The sequence below is a fragment of the Primulina eburnea genome, chromosome 11, assembly GCF_022965805.1.
Source record: "Primulina eburnea isolate SZY01 chromosome 11, ASM2296580v1, whole genome shotgun sequence".
NCBI classification, from domain to species: domain Eukaryota; kingdom Viridiplantae; phylum Streptophyta; class Magnoliopsida; order Lamiales; family Gesneriaceae; genus Primulina; species Primulina eburnea.
This window is the reverse complement of record NC_133111.1, coordinates 41,305,449-41,325,084: the sequence shown is the minus strand read 5'-3', so window position 1 is coordinate 41,325,084 and position 19,636 is coordinate 41,305,449. Positions and strand designations below refer to the sequence as shown.

The 19,636-nt window shown below is 32.6% G+C and overlaps 1 protein-coding gene and 1 pseudogene across 1 annotated transcript; one reads left to right on the top strand and one right to left on the bottom strand.

Annotated features, from left to right (window-relative positions):
- Positions 1-851: 851 nt before the first annotated feature.
- On the bottom strand, positions 852-2,816 carry LOC140806153 (cytochrome P450 81Q32-like). Its single transcript, XM_073162653.1, has 2 exons — positions 1,915-2,816; positions 852-1,683 (listed from the first exon to the last, which is right to left on the bottom strand). Exons 1-2 carry the CDS (start codon positions 2,776-2,778, stop codon positions 1,066-1,068), a joined length of 1,482 nt encoding a protein of 493 aa, XP_073018754.1. The 5' UTR covers positions 2,779-2,816; the 3' UTR covers positions 852-1,065.
- Positions 2,817-10,128: 7,312 nt separating this feature from the next.
- LOC140804766 (probable indole-3-acetic acid-amido synthetase GH3.1) lies at positions 10,129-12,889 on the top strand (annotated as a pseudogene).
- The last annotated feature ends 6,747 nt before the right edge of the window (positions 12,890-19,636 follow it).

Below are 19,636 nucleotides of genomic sequence, written 5' to 3'. Positions count from 1 at the left end.
TTAATAATGAATTTATATTTTTATTTTTTAACTTGTATTATTTTTTTTTGTCATGATAATATATTTTAATTTTTATTCATGTTACTTATATGTTTATTTCATATTTGATTTTTTTTACTGGAGTCCATCGTGTTTTGTCAAAGTATTTTTTTACTGGAGTCCATCGTATTTTTTAATTTGTCGATAAAAATAACTAAAAATAAAAATATATACAATTTAATGACAAAAAAATATAAGTTACATAATTTAAATTTAAAATTCATTGTATAAACAAAAATTAAAAAAATACAACTTAATAAATTAAAAATACAAAGTTATCAATAATCTCGACATACGATTAGGCCTAAAATGTTTGTCAATTGACACGATATGATTCATTTTTTGTCCGACGTTCTGTCAAAGCTTACGGTGCACATTCAATGTTGGATTATTATTGTAGAGAGTCTTAACCTTGCGTTTTGCAATTTTGATCTCTATTTAATATTTAATTAAATTTAAGTTTTAATCTATTTTTTTTTATCTTTTATTTTATAAATTTTAGTTTTTCTCTTCTTCTTAAAAAGGATTAAAGTGCAAAACAAATTATTAAAATTGTCCAATATTAAAAAATAAATAGATATAATCCAAATTTGAAAATTTAACGGGCCAAAATCATGTAGACTTAACACAAAAGACAAAAAAAATGTCTCTTTGAGTAGAAAATTATGGACGACATCTGTGTGGTGTAAATGCTAAAAATAATAAAGATGTGAGTTTAAAAATAATATTATTGATAAATGAGAAAAAGTAAATTGCAGAATATTAAAACTAAATGCTTCTTAATGAAGTTTAATATAATATGCACATATCAATAAATGAATTACTTTATTTTATTTATTTAACAATAAAAATAGGAAATCACCACATATCATTTAATGATGATTTTAATATCACCTCATTACTAATGCATTTTTATATTTGGTCCACATTTTATGATCTTGATCCACATATTGAAAAATTTACGATAATATAAAAGATTTAATACCAAAAATCAAATCATCAAGATTGATTCCAAAGAAAATTTTTTCAAGTCTCTGTAGGAAGAACTTTGTGAAGTACGTCCCTTGCCCTGCATCTGGCCTCCAGAGGTATGCGTTTGGGCATGGATATCCCTTTCCCTTCACTCAAGTCCACCAATTCCTCGTCGAGCCGCCGCCACTCAAAGCACTGTATCAGTGATCCTAAGGCCAATCCAATCACCCGTAGTGCGAGACCGCTTCCGGGGCACGACCTCCTCCCCATCCCAAAAGGTATCAACTTCGGTGTTCCAACTTGTCCATCTTCAAATCTTTCAGGCCTGAAGCTTGTGGGATCATCCCAAATCTCGGGATCCCTATGAATGGCCCACGCATTCACGAGCAAGATAGTTCCTTTGGGCACGTCGTATCCCCCAATCTTGCAATCTTCGGATGATTCGTGTGGTACTAACAATGGTGCTGCGGGGTATAACCGCATGGTTTCGGAGATAATGTTGTGAATGTATGGAAGGTTTGATAAGTCAGATTCGTTGACGAGGCGATCATCGCCAACCACGCTGTCCAACTCGGCTCTAGCCTTGTGTAACTTCTCCGGATGGTTGAGCAAAGCAGACATTGCCCATTCAATTGTCACTGACGACGTGTCTGTCCCGGCAAGTAGCATGACCTGCAATTCGGGATTCCAAGCACTATCAATAAAATTGTAGATGTTCTTAGGAGTAGTCAAAATAACGACGTTCTTTCGGATTTTGAACTTTTAAGTTAGGTTTTTTTTTTTTTTTTTTTGTCTTTTGATTAGTTTTTGTTGTCATATTGTATGTGAAACATATAATTAGTTCCCAGATTTTTGAAAAGAATGCTAGCAAAGGATTCACTAGTTGAAGACAGGTAGACGCACCATTATAATCCCTTTGATGATCGAATCGGTGTAGTACTCGGGCTGCGACTCCTGTAAACCAAGCAAATGATCGATCATGCTATTGGTTCCCCTGTTACGGCGTTGTTCTTCAATCAAGCCTTGCAACTTTGCATCCATTTTCCCACTTACCCTTGCCAAGTTCTTTTGAAAACCCTGGTAATCAATCCATCTCAACAAAGGGAAAAAATCAGCTGGAGACGATAAACCACCATACGTGAAAATCTCTACTATGAGTTCTTGAAACTGTCTTGCCTCCTCGCTGTCCTCGCCTTCTCCGAAAAGCCTTTTCCCCGCCACCATTCTCATGATAACATTCAAGGTCATATTAGAGAAAATCGGCTTGACTTCGACTCTTGCGTACTCACGCTTAGACTTTCTATACAACTTCTGCAGCATGATTTTGATCTCATCGTGTCTTATACCCTGAAACACGTTGAGTCGAGCTGAGGAGAAGATTTCTACCGTCGACAAGCGTCTGAGATTGCGCCAATGCTCACCATACGGGGTACCTGTCAGGACTGTGTAGTTGTAGCCGATGTATTTGCCTATTATTGTACGAGGTCTGTTTGCCAACGCAACATCGTTCTTTGTGAAGCATTCCTCCACAACGACGTGGGACGATGCCACCACCACGAGGCGGTTTCCAAAACGGAGGGAGAAGATGGGGCCTGCTTTTTCCGAGAGCTTTTGAAGAGTTCGATGCATGGGTGGCTTGAGGAGGTGGAGGTGCCCGATTACAGGAAGGGCAGGCGTCGGACTAGGTGGAACTTTTCGTTTTTCTCTATTGAAAAAGAGAAAAACAAGAGAAATAAAGAGGATTGCATATAGCCAGATTGTTTCCATGGTTCGAAGTTGTTCAACGGGTATTATTTTTTAGGATGCATCAAATCTCTTGCTCAATATATAGTTATTAGTCGGGGAGAGACTTGTAAAACCACACATTTCAAATCGGAATTAAATTTAAAAAATTAAATATTTATACAGCTGCTATCAATATTTTCTTTATATTTTATCTATGTGTAATATATGAAAAATGAATGGAAAATGTTTTTCTGTCCAACAATTTTAGTTTTCAAAAGGGTTTTATATTTTGCTTTCGGTCCTATGTCACCAAGTGTTCACATGACATCGAAAAAAGTTATTGTGACTCCAAAACCTAATGACTTGACATCGAAAATTGATATCTTGTCTAATGTCATGTCAGCAAAAAATTAAAAAAATTAGATAAATAGTGTATTGAAAAAAAACTATTTTCCCACAAATGAAAATATATGTTTAGGAGAAAAAATATAATGGAAAAGAAGGAAAAAAAGTTTTCCCCGCTGACCTCTTTTTCCTTGAGGTCGTGAATGAATACCAAGACTCAAAAACAATAATTGGCTGTGGACTTTTCCAAGATTAATTACGTTTATAACTTTTTTTACCATGAAAAAAATATAAAAAATTTGGATATTTTAATAATAAAAGAGACAATCATTAATGCGATCCCTATAATTTGGCAAATAATGCGAACCTACGTGTTTTATTTTGGCATCTAAACAAATATCAAATCGAACAGCGTGCAGCTCAAGTGTCTTACGATAATTTGTTGTCTTCAAAATTTCAAATGTTGGTTTGACACGGAATAGAGGAGTCTTAATTTTCTAGATACTGGTTCGAACCAAATTGAATTCCATTGTTTTATAAACATTCTAGAAGACAATAACCTTGTACATTTTTTTAAGGAATAAAATCTTCTATTCTATTTTTTATAGCATAACAATAAGATTAATATTATAATATATAATTAAACCGATCTTTTTCATAAAAAAATAAATATTATCTTTACAATGATACGAAAATCAAAATAACTTTGATTATTTCAAAGTTTGACATGGACGAGAGAAAAATATTATTACTGCCTTTTTGATAAGCGACATCTTAACAAACTGAAAGTTCAAAATTTGTACGCTACGATTTGAATATTATTTGCACAAAGTTTGAATATTATGCTAACGATGTTTATAAAATTAATTCAAGATTTAGTATTTTTCAAATTCGATTTTGCAACTAATACCCAAACAATGAAGGTTCAGGCGTATCGAATGGCTAAAAGAAAATTCTGCCTCAAGTAGACGAAATCATAATTTCGCAATATAATTTTAGGAATTTTCCAGATTGATGTAAGGATTAGCTAGGTTAACAACTATTTGATAATAATGCAATGTTTTAATGAATAGTTTCACTGACAGTAACTTAATTATTTATTAAAATTTTAGCTTCCGATTAATTTTGATGTAATGTAATGAATGTATATTAATAAACTCTCTAATTAATGTATGGGCAAAGGATAAAATAATTATGATTTACCAAACGTGTGAGAACCATGATTCGTGGGCGAGTAATTAATTATTTATTTAATTATAGATATGTACGTCTATAATTGTATTTTCGAAATTTTGGTATTATTGTAAGTAACAATAAATTCGTAAATATTATATAATACATGTTATTCAGAATTTTCAAACCATTAAATATATTAAATTTGAAATTTTAATGCAATATATTCATGGATTTTCGAAATTTAGGGCTAGAGTATCAATCAAATTTGGGAGAAAATAATACATGTAAGTTAACTTTTGCCAAACAAGGAAGCTAATAAATTCATGCAATCTAGCTACATCATGAACTTTTTCAAGAAAACAATCTATATTCAACCACCCGCTCCAATATAAATTTCGAAAATTATATAAACTTAGGGACCAAGTTTTCGAAATTGGAAAGGTAATATATATGGAAGGAATGTCTCGAAATTATGGAAGAAATATCAACCAAGTTATTATAAGATTTTCACATCATCTTTATAAGTACTCAAGAGTGAGTCTCATGTGAGACCGTCTCACGGATCCTAATCTGCGAGAAGATTCAATCTTACACATATTCACAATAAAAAGTAATACTCTTAGCATAAAAAATAATATTTTTTCATTAATGACCCAAATAAGAGATCTGTCTCACAAATACGACCTGTGAGACCGTCTCATACAAGTTTTTGCCAATACTCAAACCCTCATTCTCGAAAATCACACCTAAATTTCACTCTATATTTTCGAAACTCTCTCTCCGAGTGCCATAAAATTTTCGAGTCGAAGTCCTGTCAATAATGAAAGTGTTGATAATGTAAATAAAGGTAAAATCCCAAAGACAATGATAAATTTACAATTACAACTGTGCAAGAGAAAATAGTGTATTGGGTTAAACATGCATAAGTTAGAATAGTAATGTAATGAGTGTCCTCCTGAAAAGCTCTTATGCGTCAAACTGTTAACGTTGCGCTGCTTGATCTGATTTGTTATGTGAGTCGCAAAAGAGTGATGCCAGATTTTAACATACAACACTGTTTTTGTTGAGGACAAAGCTAGCGGTAGGAGAAAAGTAAGACTGATTAATAAGGGATATGAGAAAGAACAAGTAGATAGACACGTACATCCCTGAATCCTTGCGCGTAACAGTCTTACCCATTATTATCCAAGTAGGTTCACTCTGCGTCGCCACGGGAGTGAGGAAATAAATTTATTCCTTCACTAACAGCTATAGATTTTAGCTAGTGATAAGTGCTTGATCTTAAAATTAGGTATCACAACGAGGTCATGAGTTCAAATCTCCCAAGAAATAAACTTCTCTATTTATTGTGAAGTAGGAATGTTGGGTTAAGCGTGCATGGATTAGAGTAGTACTAATATGATTGACCTCCTAAAAAGTTCTCGTACATCAAATTGCAGGCTGATTTTGCTTGATCTAGTTGACTAGGTAGACGGTAAAATATTTATCTAGTGTCTCTGTTGCGAATATGGCCGTCAATAGAAAAATGGTAAGACTGATCGCTAAAGATATGAGACAACATCATCAGACAGACATACATCTCCTTAGACTATGGGCCTTAGAGCCCAACTCATTAGCCCCCAAATAGTTACACTATGTGTTGCCATGAGTATAAGAAAGTAAAGTTGTACATTGACTAACAAATATAAATTTTGGCCTAGCGATAATCGTTTGATCATAACATAATGATATAGAATAAATGATATCAAACGCACAATGTCATAGTCCGTAATAATCAAACAATATATCTACATTAAATCAAATGCATATTTTGTCTGGATTTAATAAAAGTCTCAATATTTTATAGTCGGGAAGATTTCTTGTGTACAATAGCCATATTGACATTCCAAATTAGAGATAAGAAAAGGAATACAATAAATTAATATGTGAATGAGAAAATTGCATTCATAGTTTGGGCTTTTGAGCTTCCCCAAAAAAAACTACGAATTGACTAATAATTATAAATTTTGGCACAATGATAAGTATTTGATCATAATATTTAGTTTGCTTTGTATTGTGTTCTTAGAAATAATAGACATTTATAAAACAAAAATTGTAATAAACTCCAAATTAATTTGTCACAATGATGGTGAAGGTCAACCGAACAATATGGTCTTATTGGAAAAGATGCATCAAGAGTCTGGCAAACAAAACTCATAATGCAAAGACCATGGAAACCACTTTAAATTATTTTTACTTCATTTGGGATAATGGAAACTACAATAATCGCATTCCTATAGAACACTCACATCATGGTCTAGTGTAACATTTTACCTTATATAACACTTATTTCTCGATGTTGTTATGAATAACCGTTATTGATATCATTCAATCATGCCTCAAGTTTAGGTTTGTGCAATCGTAACCAAATAATGAATTAATATAAAAATTACTTTGACTTGATTCGTTCATGAACCACACCATACCAGGAGATATTAGGCTCTCATATCATTCTGTGATGCCTCGATTCAATGACTGTCTCTACGCCAACATTATTCTTTATGTCCTCACTCACATGATCGAGCATGCCCAGCCAGGGGTGTGACATAATGAATCGGATATGGTCATTAGTAGGAACATCGAGAAATAAGTGTTATGCAGAACAAAATATGTGTGTGAAAACTATCTCTTAAACCTGTAGGACAAAGTGCTACATGATGGGTAGCCACCTCTTAAACTTGTAGGAGCCACTTCTAGATACCTGGTGTTGATGGATCGAGAGGTCGGAATGCGATGAGGACGTCACATTATAAATGATGAGTGATTATGATACCCATCCCACAATGATTTTAAATTGATAGTTAAAATGATTTTTAATGACTTACAATGGACTCTCACACTAACTTGGGTTAACAATTTTCGTAAATGTTGAAAATTTTATAGAATTTTCGCTGCAAAAGTATATTGTACAGTCATGCTTATATAAGCTTGAGCTCAGGACATGACAAATCGGATTTAATACGTGAGATAACCAATTAATTAGTCTTTATTAGGTTTGTTAATGAAGTGAAAAATAAAATGATGCTGGTCCATGTAACAAGCATCCCACAAACCAGCTAAAGTTTACCTCTAACAAATTTAGAGACACGGAGATAAAGCATTTGCTACGGAGTGCAACTATATATAATGGATATATGTAGCATCTGTTTTATCTCTGTCTTCTTTTTACAAAATGGTTAATTAAAGTTTACAAATCTCAAAATGAGCTATGCCTTTTGCCAGTCATATATAATAGGTGGATTGAGTTGATAATTTCTCAACCTACCAAAATAGTGGGCTGACCACCTCACCCGCTTATGCTAGGTTGTGGCAGGTTGTCATACGGCCTGTCCTGAAAAGCCAAATTACACATAAAATTCATTAGTCATGTCACCATGTTTATTAAAATAAATTGGTTGAGTTGATAATTTTTCAATCATCTCATTAATTCATTTCGAAGTGTCTATCCAAGTTACTACCGAAGTAAATAAAAATCCAATATCATAAATGAAATATTTATTTTTAACACATGTAAAACAAGTTGGACTTGCAATAGAAGCACAAATATTAAATCAATTTTTTAATGAGCAATAATACTATATGCTGTTTGGTACTTACATACAATAGATCAGGAAGGGGTTTTTGCCAAGTCCTCTATTGGGACAATATCACTGTGCCAAGAGATCTGTCCTCTTTTATTAATAAATAATTCAATTATGCATGTGTGCTTATTTTTCCTATTTTTCATTTTTCATATTTCCTATAGAAAAGTAGGAAAAATTTGTATTTGATACTCCTTTATATTTTATAACTATCTAACTGTTAGTTTACAATTATAATTAACAATGAATTTTGTATACGAAATTATTTGGGCAAAATATAAAATTATTGAATAAATATTTCGAGTGATTTTTTAGGGATACGGCAGAAAGGGGTTTTTCGGAAAAAATTCCTGGCTAAACATCCATCATCATCATCTCCTCACAATAAAAAAGGGAACCCTAGCCGGCTCGAGTGGGCGAAGGCGGCTTTTTGGTCTCGGTAGGTGATTTGGAGAATTTTATTTTCCAAAAGGACATAATATTATTTCACATCCTCTGGGCTTCTTTTTATTGGATTTTATGTCGTTAATTGGGTTTTTGTCGACTTTTGTCTTTGTTCCCATTAAATTTTACGATATTGTTGGACCTTACTAGCCCATCACTATACCATTTTGATGTTTGACCTAGTTTTGTCGCCTGAAATGTCGAGAAATACGTATGTTAAGATTTCTTTTGATCATAATATTGTTCTCAAAAAAAAATGAAACTTGTATTATTTTGGTTTAATCTTTTGAGGGGATTAAAACTTGACTGAGTCTCAAACTCGAGGTCTCGTCTAAATGGTGGTGCCACAAAGTATTTTTTCCACTCATATTTCATGTTTGGGTTTTTATTTTTATTACGTCTTACATGCTTACAAAAATAAGTAATTTATGAGGGAAAAAAAAGTATTTCGGGAAAAAAAAATTAACTTTTTTTTTGGATATTACATGTGATTATACGTAATAAAAAATCAGGATCACTATAATTTTTAAGATTATGGAATCAAAGAAGATACACTACGCTCATTTGCTGATATTCAGTTTTCAACTTTCTCTTTTTTGACGCTCTTATTAATATATTTTGACATTTATGTATGTTTTCATTCTCACATTGTTGGATACTCGAATCCTTTCTCACAACCTTAGCTTTGACCATAAACTTTCAAAGCTCGAACTTTTTCTTTAAAAAAAATATATTATATTTTTCAACTTTTTTTAGAATCTCAAAATCTCATCAAATTTCGAACTTCCCTCACACCAAACTAATGTTTCATTAAAAAAAATTAAAACTAGTATATCTACATAATTAATGAAGAAATTAATGATAAAGTCAAGGGATTAATTTACTTGGCGATGGAAACTAAGGAAAATCAGGAAATCATCGTGTAGCAACGTATCCGACGTGGAGATATAAGCATTAATGGAAATTTAATGTAATTACAAAAACAAAAATCCTACCAACAACGTAAATTACAAAACCGAGGACGTCCACGCCATAACTGCGTGATTAATATTTTAATCAGCACTGATTAACCCTGATTAAATTATCTAAATATGAATGGTTTAAGGTAAACAAGGTGACGTCACCTGGGCCCAAGTGTCTCCTTTTCGTGGGTACATTACCTTGGGAAGATATATATATTTCTTACATGTGTCCATCCATAAAGAAAATGAAGGAGGAGATACCAAGTCCGGCTGTCCCCGAGTTTAATCTAAAATAATCCTAGTATTTGTCTAATTATACGTACTAGTGAGATAATTAATTAACAATATTATGTTGACAATTATATATAATATATGTGATATAATCTCCATTTATAGCTAATTTGTATCTGTTTTATTCTATATATATGAAGTGCTATAATATAAAAAAATTTAAGTTATTATTCGATTATAGAGGTATTGAAAACGAATATTTGATTCATTTAATTTCGAATTTAAAGTCATCTTGGCAATTGGCATGGTCAATTTATCAATTTAAACGATTCAAAAAGTATAGTTTTGAGAAGAGAATATACTATTATACTATACAATAAGATTGTACAATTAGAATATTAAACAAGGATGAAATTTGATTTCAACTATATACTATGGTAAATGAAATATTTAAAATAAACGAGGAATAAAGAATATTACATAACATAATTTGTAATCTTGTAATACTTAACTCACCATAAAATAGGTTGGAAAGGACAAATGTTGCTTCCTATTATCCTATATAAACCAAGGCTTACTCTTCAAAATTTCCAATATACACACACAATCTTGAAACTCAATTCTCATCAAAGTCTACAATACCTCAGTTTTCTTTCTCACTTTCTCTGATCATGGCGGTTGACTCTTTGCTCTCTCCGGCGGCTGTGAACCCTCCGCCGAACGAGAAATTCGCTAAGGCACTTCAGTTTATCGAAGAGATGACCAAAAGCACGGATTCTGTACAAGCAAGAGTGTTGGCTGAGATTCTGAGCCAAAATGCTGATACTGAGTACCTCCAGAGATTCGATCTTGGCTGTGCTACCGATCGGGATTCGTTCAAGTCTAGGATCCCGGTGGTGACGTACGAGGATCTTCAGCCGGAGATTCAGCGTATCGCTAGCGGGGATTTCTCTCCTATTCTTTGCTCTCGCCCCATCTCTGAGTTTCTGACCAGGTATCGGAAAGGAAAGTTATATATTCGTATATTCTTTGCTTATTTGTTTCATTTTTTTTGTTATTCATTTTAATTCTGCATACTTTGCATGTCCCGTAAAAGTAAACAAATTATTTTGTGAGATTTTTTAAGTTTTTTGATGTTTAATGAAATTAACGTTACCTATTTTCACTATATATGTTCATCTTTTTGCACGTGTCTCATCCAATTTTATACATATTAAAGAATAAAATGACATTAAACTACGTTTGAAAATAAGATAATTTATGTTTTATTACACAATCAGTCATAAATATTGTTAAACACATTAATGAAGCAAAATTTACCAAGAGATTCACAAAATTCGATTTAAAAAAATAAATGAGTGCTTTTCTTAGGGTTTTCTGACTACTTTGTTGACTGAATATGCAGTTCTGGAACGTCGGCTGGTGAAAGAAAGCTTATGCCAACAATAAAGGAAGAAATGGACCGCCGACAATTGCTGTACAGTCTTCTCAACCCTGTAATGAACTTGTAAGAATATTATTGCATTAATATTTTCCCATTTATACAAATTCTTGATAAATCAATGCCATATTATTATGAATAATTTTCACATAAAACAAGATTTGCCAAATAAATAATGACTCTTCTTCCGTTAATTGTGACCACCAGATACGTTCCAGGGCTTGACAAAGGGAAAGGATTATACTTTCTATTTGTGAAGGCAGAAGCGAAAACTCCGGGCGGGTTGGTTGCACGCCCGGTGCTCACCAGCTACTACAGGAGTGATCAATTCAAGAGCCGCCCTTATGACCCATATAACGTGTATACAAGCCCCGACGAAGCGATTCTATGCTGTGATTCATTCCAAAGCATGTACACTCAGATGCTTTGTGGCCTTCTCATGCGTGAACAGGTTCTCCGAGTTGGGGCCGTTTTCGCCTCGGGTCTTCTCCGGGCCATCCGGTTTCTCCAACTCAACTGGAGGCAACTTGTGCAGGATATCTCCACAGGGTCCTTGAACCCTAGAATTACAGACAGTTCAATTCGAGAAGGCATGGCTAAGATTCTTAAACCAAACCCTGATCTTGCTGATTTTATTGTTAAAGAATGTGAGGGAGAAAATTGGGAAAGTATAATTCCGAGAATATGGCCGAATACTAAATATCTTGACGTTATAGTAACTGGGGCCATGGCACAATATATACCGCTTCTTGATTTCTACAGCGGGGGCCTTCCACAAGCTTGCACCATGTACGCGTCCTCCGAGTGCTATTTCGGGCTTAATTTGAAGCCGATGACGAAACCTTCGGAAGTTTCCTACACCATCATGCCTAACATGGGATACTTCGAGTTTATTCCTCACGACCCGAATAACCCGACAACTCTCTCCCGCGATTCGCCCCCACAGCTGGTGGATTTGGCGGACTTGGAGTTGGAAAAGAGTACGAACTTGTGGTTTCTACCTATTCAGGGCTGTGTCGATACCGAGTAGGTGACATACTCCGAGTAACGGGTTTTCACAACTCCGCGCCACAGTTCAAGTTCATAAGGAGGAAGAATGTTTTGTTGAGCATTGATGCTGATAAGACGGACGAATCTGAGCTACAAAAGGCGGTCGAAAACGCTTCGGTTTTGCTACGCCAGTACGATACTACCGTGGTGGAGTACACTAGCTATGCCGATACAAGTTCAATTCCAGGACATTATGTAATCTACTGGGAACTGCTTATCAAAGATCCAACAAATCCCCCGAGCGACGATGTCTTAGCCAAGTGCTGCCTAGTTATGGAAGAAGCGATGAACACAGTTTACAGGCAATGCCGAGTCGCGGATAATTCTGTCGGGCCACTAGAAATCCGGGTTGTGAAAATGGGGACATTCGAAGAGCTGATGGATTATGCAATATCAAGAGGCGCGTCAATTAATCAGTACAAAGCCCCGAGATGCGTCAGCTTCACTCCCATCGTGGAATTACTGAATGCCCGCGTGCTGTCAGTGCATTTCAGCCCTGCAGCTCCGCAATGGACACCAGGGCGCCGCCTTTGACTCTCTTGCATCAGATACCGTGGATCATGTGAAGATTTTCTACCAATGCTACCAAAAAACAAACATGCTTTGGAGACTGTCGACCAAAAGAATCCCTTTAATGTCCCTTTTGTTCTTTATTGTGGATTGTGTTTAACCCTTTAGAAGTTTGAATGGTTTCAAGTTTTCTTTTTTGAATTTGATGGGATGCTTCTGTGTGTAAGATTCAAATAATCTGCACTTTGTGATTCTTATTTAATTCAGTATGTTAAAACTTTCTTAAATGTGGGGGAAAGCTAGCTGTCTAAAGTTGTAAAGTGTGATTGTAGGGTTGAGCATATCTTTGTTTCGGTTATCATCGAGTTATATGTGAAAATGTTGTTACAAATTGCGATTCACTTGTCTCGAGGAGGTAACGTAGTGCAGTGTATCTGTGGCTTTGTTTGCATGGAATTTGTTTCACGTGTCGCATGCCTGCTTTGCAAGTAACTGATCATCATTCTTACATTTATAGGGAAGTTAATTAACGATTGAACTTTACCCCATGATATATATATAAATGTTCTTACGAATATTTTAAATTGAAGAGGAGTGTTATTACTGTAATTCAAACCCCATGTTTTATTTTTAAAATTTGAAATCTTGATATCAAATGTATTGTATAAAAATAATATTTGAAATGCTATCAAACTCTTCTATAACGAGAATGGAAAAACTCACATTATAGAATATGTAAGTTAGTAGACTAAAATTGTTGACCGACCGAAAACATCATCTCATATATTTTTTATAAGACCTACTTTTATAGATATGCATCCAATAGTATATGCTCCGATCCATATTAAATATTTTTCTCCGAGATAACATTAATGATCCCTTTTGAAAAATTGGTGATATTGTTGAAATTATTTGCTTTTTTTAATTCTGAGATAATTTTTTTGGAGGAATTTTTACTTTTGGTCTAAATCTATACCATCTATATTATATTATATCTATTACGTATATTCAAAAAATACCCCTATCAAATTACAAAAATAATCAAATTTTATTTAATAAAAATATCCTAAATATTATTTTAATTTACTTATAAATTATCTATACCAAAATATTTGATCATTTTTTTAAAAAAAAACTTTCAAATTGCTAAAAAAAATTATTTATCTTTATTTATTTATATATATTTAAATGAATATATCACTCTTAATAAAAGAAGATATGAAAAATTTATGGCTTATGTGTGTGTACTTTAATATATATGCCAAAATTTTGGTTATCTAATATGTCCAATTAAATTGGGAAAATTGCCATTTGTGTCTTGTATTTTTCTCCTCATGCAAATTTAGTCACATGTATTATCAAAATTGAGTTTTAATTCTGTATTTTTTAGATTTTGGCAATGTTAGTTAATTTTTCTCGAAAATGTTGACATGGCAATGGGGTTCTTGACAATGGATTAGATCGAGTATGACCCGACCCGACTCACACCTGAAGTTTAATGGGTTGGACATATTAGACCTTCCAAATCAAACAGTATTAAGTTTGAGCTTGGCTCGTTTAAGATTGTTTAAGGAGCTCGATTCGAGCTTCTATTACCATGCTCGAGCTTGGTTTGTCTTGAAATTAATAAGTTTGGGAAAACCTTGAGCTCGACTCGTTAAAAGCTCGTTTATCATGTTAATCAAGCCGGCTCGAGTTTTATTCATTAATAGCTCGTTTATCATGTTTAATAAGTCTGGCTGGAGCTCGGCTAGTTTTCAAGCTTGTAAAACATAGAATTGAGCTCAAGTTTGAGCTTGTTAAAAATTAAATACATCTATTAACTAATTTTACATCAGACATAAAAATGTAATTCATTTATAAATAACCAAATCGACAAAAATAATAACTAGAAAAAACATCAACTCAATATATTATTGAACATCTCAAAATAATACATCTAGCATCAAGATAACAAATATTCGTCATACATTGATATCACCTTATACATAATAATTTGTAAAGTTACTCAACGTGTATATGACTATGTGATGTAAATTTTTTGGGAAAAAAAGAATAAGTTGGTGTATTTCTGTTCATTTACGAGCCACCTAAACGAGTCGAGCTCGAGCTCGAGAGCCTATTATCGTACATGTTTGCGAGCTCACGATTCAAATATCTTTAGGTTTGAGCTTGGTTTGATTAAATTTTTGAGCTCAAAATCATGCTTGAGTTTGGCTTGATATGATTAACAAACGAACTCAAACGAGTTTTTTATCGAGCCAAGCTCTAGATGACTCACAAACGGTTTGCTTCATTACATCCCTAGTTAGACCTGTCACTGATTGTATTTATACTATATTTTGACATATTCAATTTTTAATTAACACCATCATAACAAAAAAAATGAAAAATTAAATTAACACTTATTACAAAATTAACTCAATCAATTTAATTAATCATAACATTTGTCTTGAAATTCTTTTTCATCATATATATATATATATAGACACACACATACATATTAGAAACCAAATTTAATATATGTCCTCGGCCCAAGTCTTGTTCATACACATACATATAAAATAAATATTTTTCCAGACAAAAATACCCATCCATTTATTATTGGCCAATTTTCCTTTTTTCGTTGGGAAGATAATTTTTTGCGTATGTTAACTTGACCTATTTTTTTATTTTCATCCACTAACTCGTCAAATTTTGATTTTAATACAAAAAATTTCAATTTCCGATTATTTGGGTTCAATTGTTGATGTATTGTCATAGAAGTCCGTAATTTTTTTTATACAAACACAACATTTTCTAGTGTCAGGATAATATTTTCATACGTCGTGTCAATATTAAAATGGAAATACAAAAAATATCAAAGTTTATCAACTAAAACCAAGCTTTAAATATTTATAAGTTGATCCAAACTCAAAATAAAACAAGTTAGGGAATAAAAAAAGTTATTTTTCACTTTTTATAATGTTGAAATTCGTATATGTCAATCATCCGAATTCGATAACTGTGAAAGAAACGTTTTACCAAGGTGACAAGGTCGATTCTAAGATATATTTGGACGAGTTTGAATTTAAAATTGTTCAATCCTTTTTTGGCTTTTTGTTTTTGTTTTTTGTTTTGAAATCGGTTGTACAATAATAACCTCCTTAGGGTTGGCTCATTAAAAAATTGTGTGAGGAACTTTTGAGGTAATTAATAAAATACACAGATGTCCTTTGCCATTGAAAAATAAAAATATTTTATGAAAGTTCATATAATGTTTTGATATCATAATATAAGATTAGATAAACATATATTAATTACGTTTAAAATAATTGGAGGTCAAACATGAAATAATAAAAATTAAATGGAGGTTATCATATCATTTTTGGGGACAAAGGTCCCAATCGAGGTAATACACATTTTCGTCCTTAATTATTGTTTACCACTTTTCTCATTTCAGTCACTCTTCATTTTTGATTGTTTAATTAATCCTTCAAGTTTTCAAAATCTTCCTGAATTGGTCCTTATCATTATTTTGACGTTAAGATTAACGTTGACCCACATCATGTGCCTCTCACATGATCATTTCTTTGTGAAGGCAGTCAAATACTCCTTTTCATTTTACTCCCCACATCTACAACCCTTACTCCCCACCTTTACAACCCTAATTCCAAACCCAAGGCGAACTCGAAAAAAATTTAGCAATTCCAGATTCAATCTAATACAATATCTGCCATGGTAAAAGCTTTTCATTATTTTCCATGATTTTGTTGTAGCTTCTCGATTAGTATCTTCGTAGCATTCTTATTTAATGAACTTTTATGTAATTTTAAAGTGGATATGAGTTGATCCTAAATGGTAAATGGAATATATATGTATATAATATATCTCAACATTTTGGAATATAAATTTCAAAGGTGGTTTAACAATATTTTTCTAATTTGTTAGGCACATCCTGGTAGCATAATTATCATGCTTGGATTTATTTTATATGGTGTAGCTTTATGTAATTTTCCTAGTTAGTTATATTTACTTTTCGATTTTTGTGAAATTTTTCAACAGATTACTAGCATGATTATTTTATTACAAATTTAGTGAGTATTTTGTAACTTTTCCTGTGATCTGCTTATGTGATTATCATGTTTAGTTTATGAATTATTTTTAAAATTTGAAATTTCTTATTTAATGTAGAGGAAAACATATGTTGTATTTGTTGAACGAAAACCCGGTGTTTACGACAATTGAGAGGAGGCTTAAGTGCAAGTGAATAAACACAGTGGACAAACAATATGAAAAATGTTGTTATTTGGATCTAGGCTAACTGCTGTCAACAGCTACCCACTACTATTGGTTTTCAAAAAACATCCATCAACAGCAACCACAGTTCTAAAAGACTCTTTAAAACCTTGTTTACAGGCCAAAAAGCACACATACAGCCTCTGAAATCTTGGCCCATCATCTTAATCAGTCATTTTCAGAATCACAAAACCACTTTCATCGGACCTTCTCAGTTCAGCACAATAATTTCTTATTCGGCTAAATTGTTCTGCTATGCCACCATCAACTAGCTTCAATGTTTTTTCCGACCCAAATAAGCTATGTGAGGGCTACATTCAAAGTAGATTTAACCTCTTCTCTGAAGTCTCTGGTACAAAACTTAGGATTTGATTTCAATTTATTCAAAAAAGTTTCCCCCAACCAGCTTGACTTGATGTTTTTGTTCTTAACATTCCAATAGCAGTTTTTATGCTCAGGTTCCAATGTTTTATCTGCCAGCAACTGTCCTTATTCATTGGTGACACATGAATAACTCATTTACATCCTTGATTTTTGCACACACCTCGAAGCCTACTTTTGTCATTCTTAACAAAGTTCACTACCATTCCTCGTATGATACAATTACTTTCTATAGAAAACTTTGCTTCTTTTTTTGAATTAAATATCATACCAAGCTTTAAATCAGGATTTTTCGAATATTCATACATTTGGAATTTTTGTGGATCTTCCTCTTCATAATCAAATGCACTCTCTAACTCATCACTTTTTGCACATTTATCATCTTTTTCATCACCTTGCATTCTCTCAAACAAATCATTGGAAATATTACCATCAATGACTATAATTTTTCTCCTTTCCCTTAAAATTTCATCTTCATCAAAATCAAATTCATTATTGTAAAATTCTGCCTCATCTTTATCATTGATTCCAACCCTTGTTTTCGGTTCAACTTCTTTGGTTTCTTAGATGCATCTATCTGATTTATTAAAACAAATTCATCATATTCAATATAAATTTCCACTTCAAAGTTTTTGGGGACATAGTTCCTAATTTCAACCACAGTAGCATCACTTTCCAAATATCTACCATTGTTCAAAGATTTACTGATTTTGTGCCAAAATCTGAACATATCTTTCTCCAGGCATCCTACTTCCTCAGCATAACCCCAGAGTTCAATCAAGCCTATCTTATCCATGTCCACAAAATCAAAGTATTCAGTACTCTCACCTTTGTACATTTTCCTCTTGTAACTGGTTTCCATTGAACCATTGTAGTACAATTTAATTGTAACAAGAGTGGGTTCTCCCATCCAGCCTAACAAACAGAATATTAACATAAATAATGTGATAAATCTCAATAAATTTATCTACAAAGTCATCACATTAAAAAGGGAAACATTATCATAATTCGGGGTGAATTGAAGAGAATGTATACTTCTTTTAGCCATTACATACCTACTTTCACTTTATCAAATCTACCAATATGTAATTTCAAAAAAAAAAAATCTGTGAAATAAAAATTTGCGTCAAATATTTGTTGTGTATATCCAAGGGAAAAAAAATCAATGGGGCCAACACCCTTTCACTATCCACTATAAATAAATGAATTATAATTTTTTTAAAGAAATATATAGGGGAATTAGCCAAGAAAATTTCTTGTTCACTCTAGACCAAAGATGGTCACTCAAAGAAATGACCGCTCTAGTCACTGGTGGCCACAGCTCTGCATGTGCATTCAAAGAGAATGATTAGTTGAAATGAAGAAATATTTTCAACAACTGCAACAAATTAATCAAGGAAAGCTTGCTTACTTCTTTGAAAACAGTATACTTCTTCAAGCAATCAGTGGTGTCTCCAACCATTCGTCCTTCGCTTTCCTTCAATCGATTGATTTGGGGATTAGGGTTGTTGTACATGTAGGGAGTAAAATGAAAATGAGTAATCGTCTGACTGTCTTCACAAAGAAATGATCATTTGAGAGGCACATGATGTTGAACAACGTTAATATTAACGTCAAAATAACGATAGGGAGCAATTCGGGAAGATTTTGAAAACTTGAAGGATTAATTAAACAGTAAAAAATGAAAAGGGGTTGAAATAGGAAAAACGGTAAATAATAAAGACGAAAATGCGTATCATCCCGTCCCAATCTAAACATGACATTATTTTGCACAATAACCACTTAAAAAATGGTTTAGAGAATCTTGATTTCGGTACTTCAATAATTTTTTTTAAAAAAAAACGTTTGACTTCTTTGTTATTTATTTATTTTTTTTTGTATTTTTTGGTACAATGAATGTGGTTGCTTGTTTGATATAGTGGTGGAATTAACGGGACTTAATTAACCAAATTTTTGAACACTTATTTTATATAATAATAATATAATGAATTCATGATATCGACCACACTTAATAATATAAAATAATACAAATTAGTGGGGTCGATCGCATTAATGGTTCATAATATACAAAAGAAGCAAAAACATCAGTCTTGCATCAATTATCAAACGGGTAAAGTGACGCTTCGGTTAACAAATATTCATTAAAAGTAATAAGCTCTATTTTGAATTACAAATTGGGGGATAAGATGTTAAGATAGAACCAAAAAGATATAACTATTGATAAAATATATACATATACTAGTTACTCTGCACACGCGGTGCGTGTGTGTACAATTTTTTTTTATAATTATTTATGGACTAAAATGAAATTTGACAAATTATCGAGGTACTAAAGTGCTATTTGAATAATTGTAATTAAAAAAATAAAAACAAAAATGTTTTTTGAAATTAAAAAAAAAAAAAAATGTAATTCTGATATCAAATAGGGGTAAAATAGGGAAACCAAAAAACAGACCAAAGAC

Excerpts from the sequence above, each read along its gene's own strand:
- LOC140806153 (XM_073162653.1), bottom strand. The coding sequence starts at position 2,778 with ATGGAAACAATCTGGCTATATGCAATCCTCTTTATTTCTCTTGTTTTT. Across the intron at positions 1,684-1,914 it reads TCATCAAAGGGATTATAATG|GTCATGCTACTTGCCGGGAC; the intron begins GTGCGTCTACCT and ends CCCGAATTGCAG.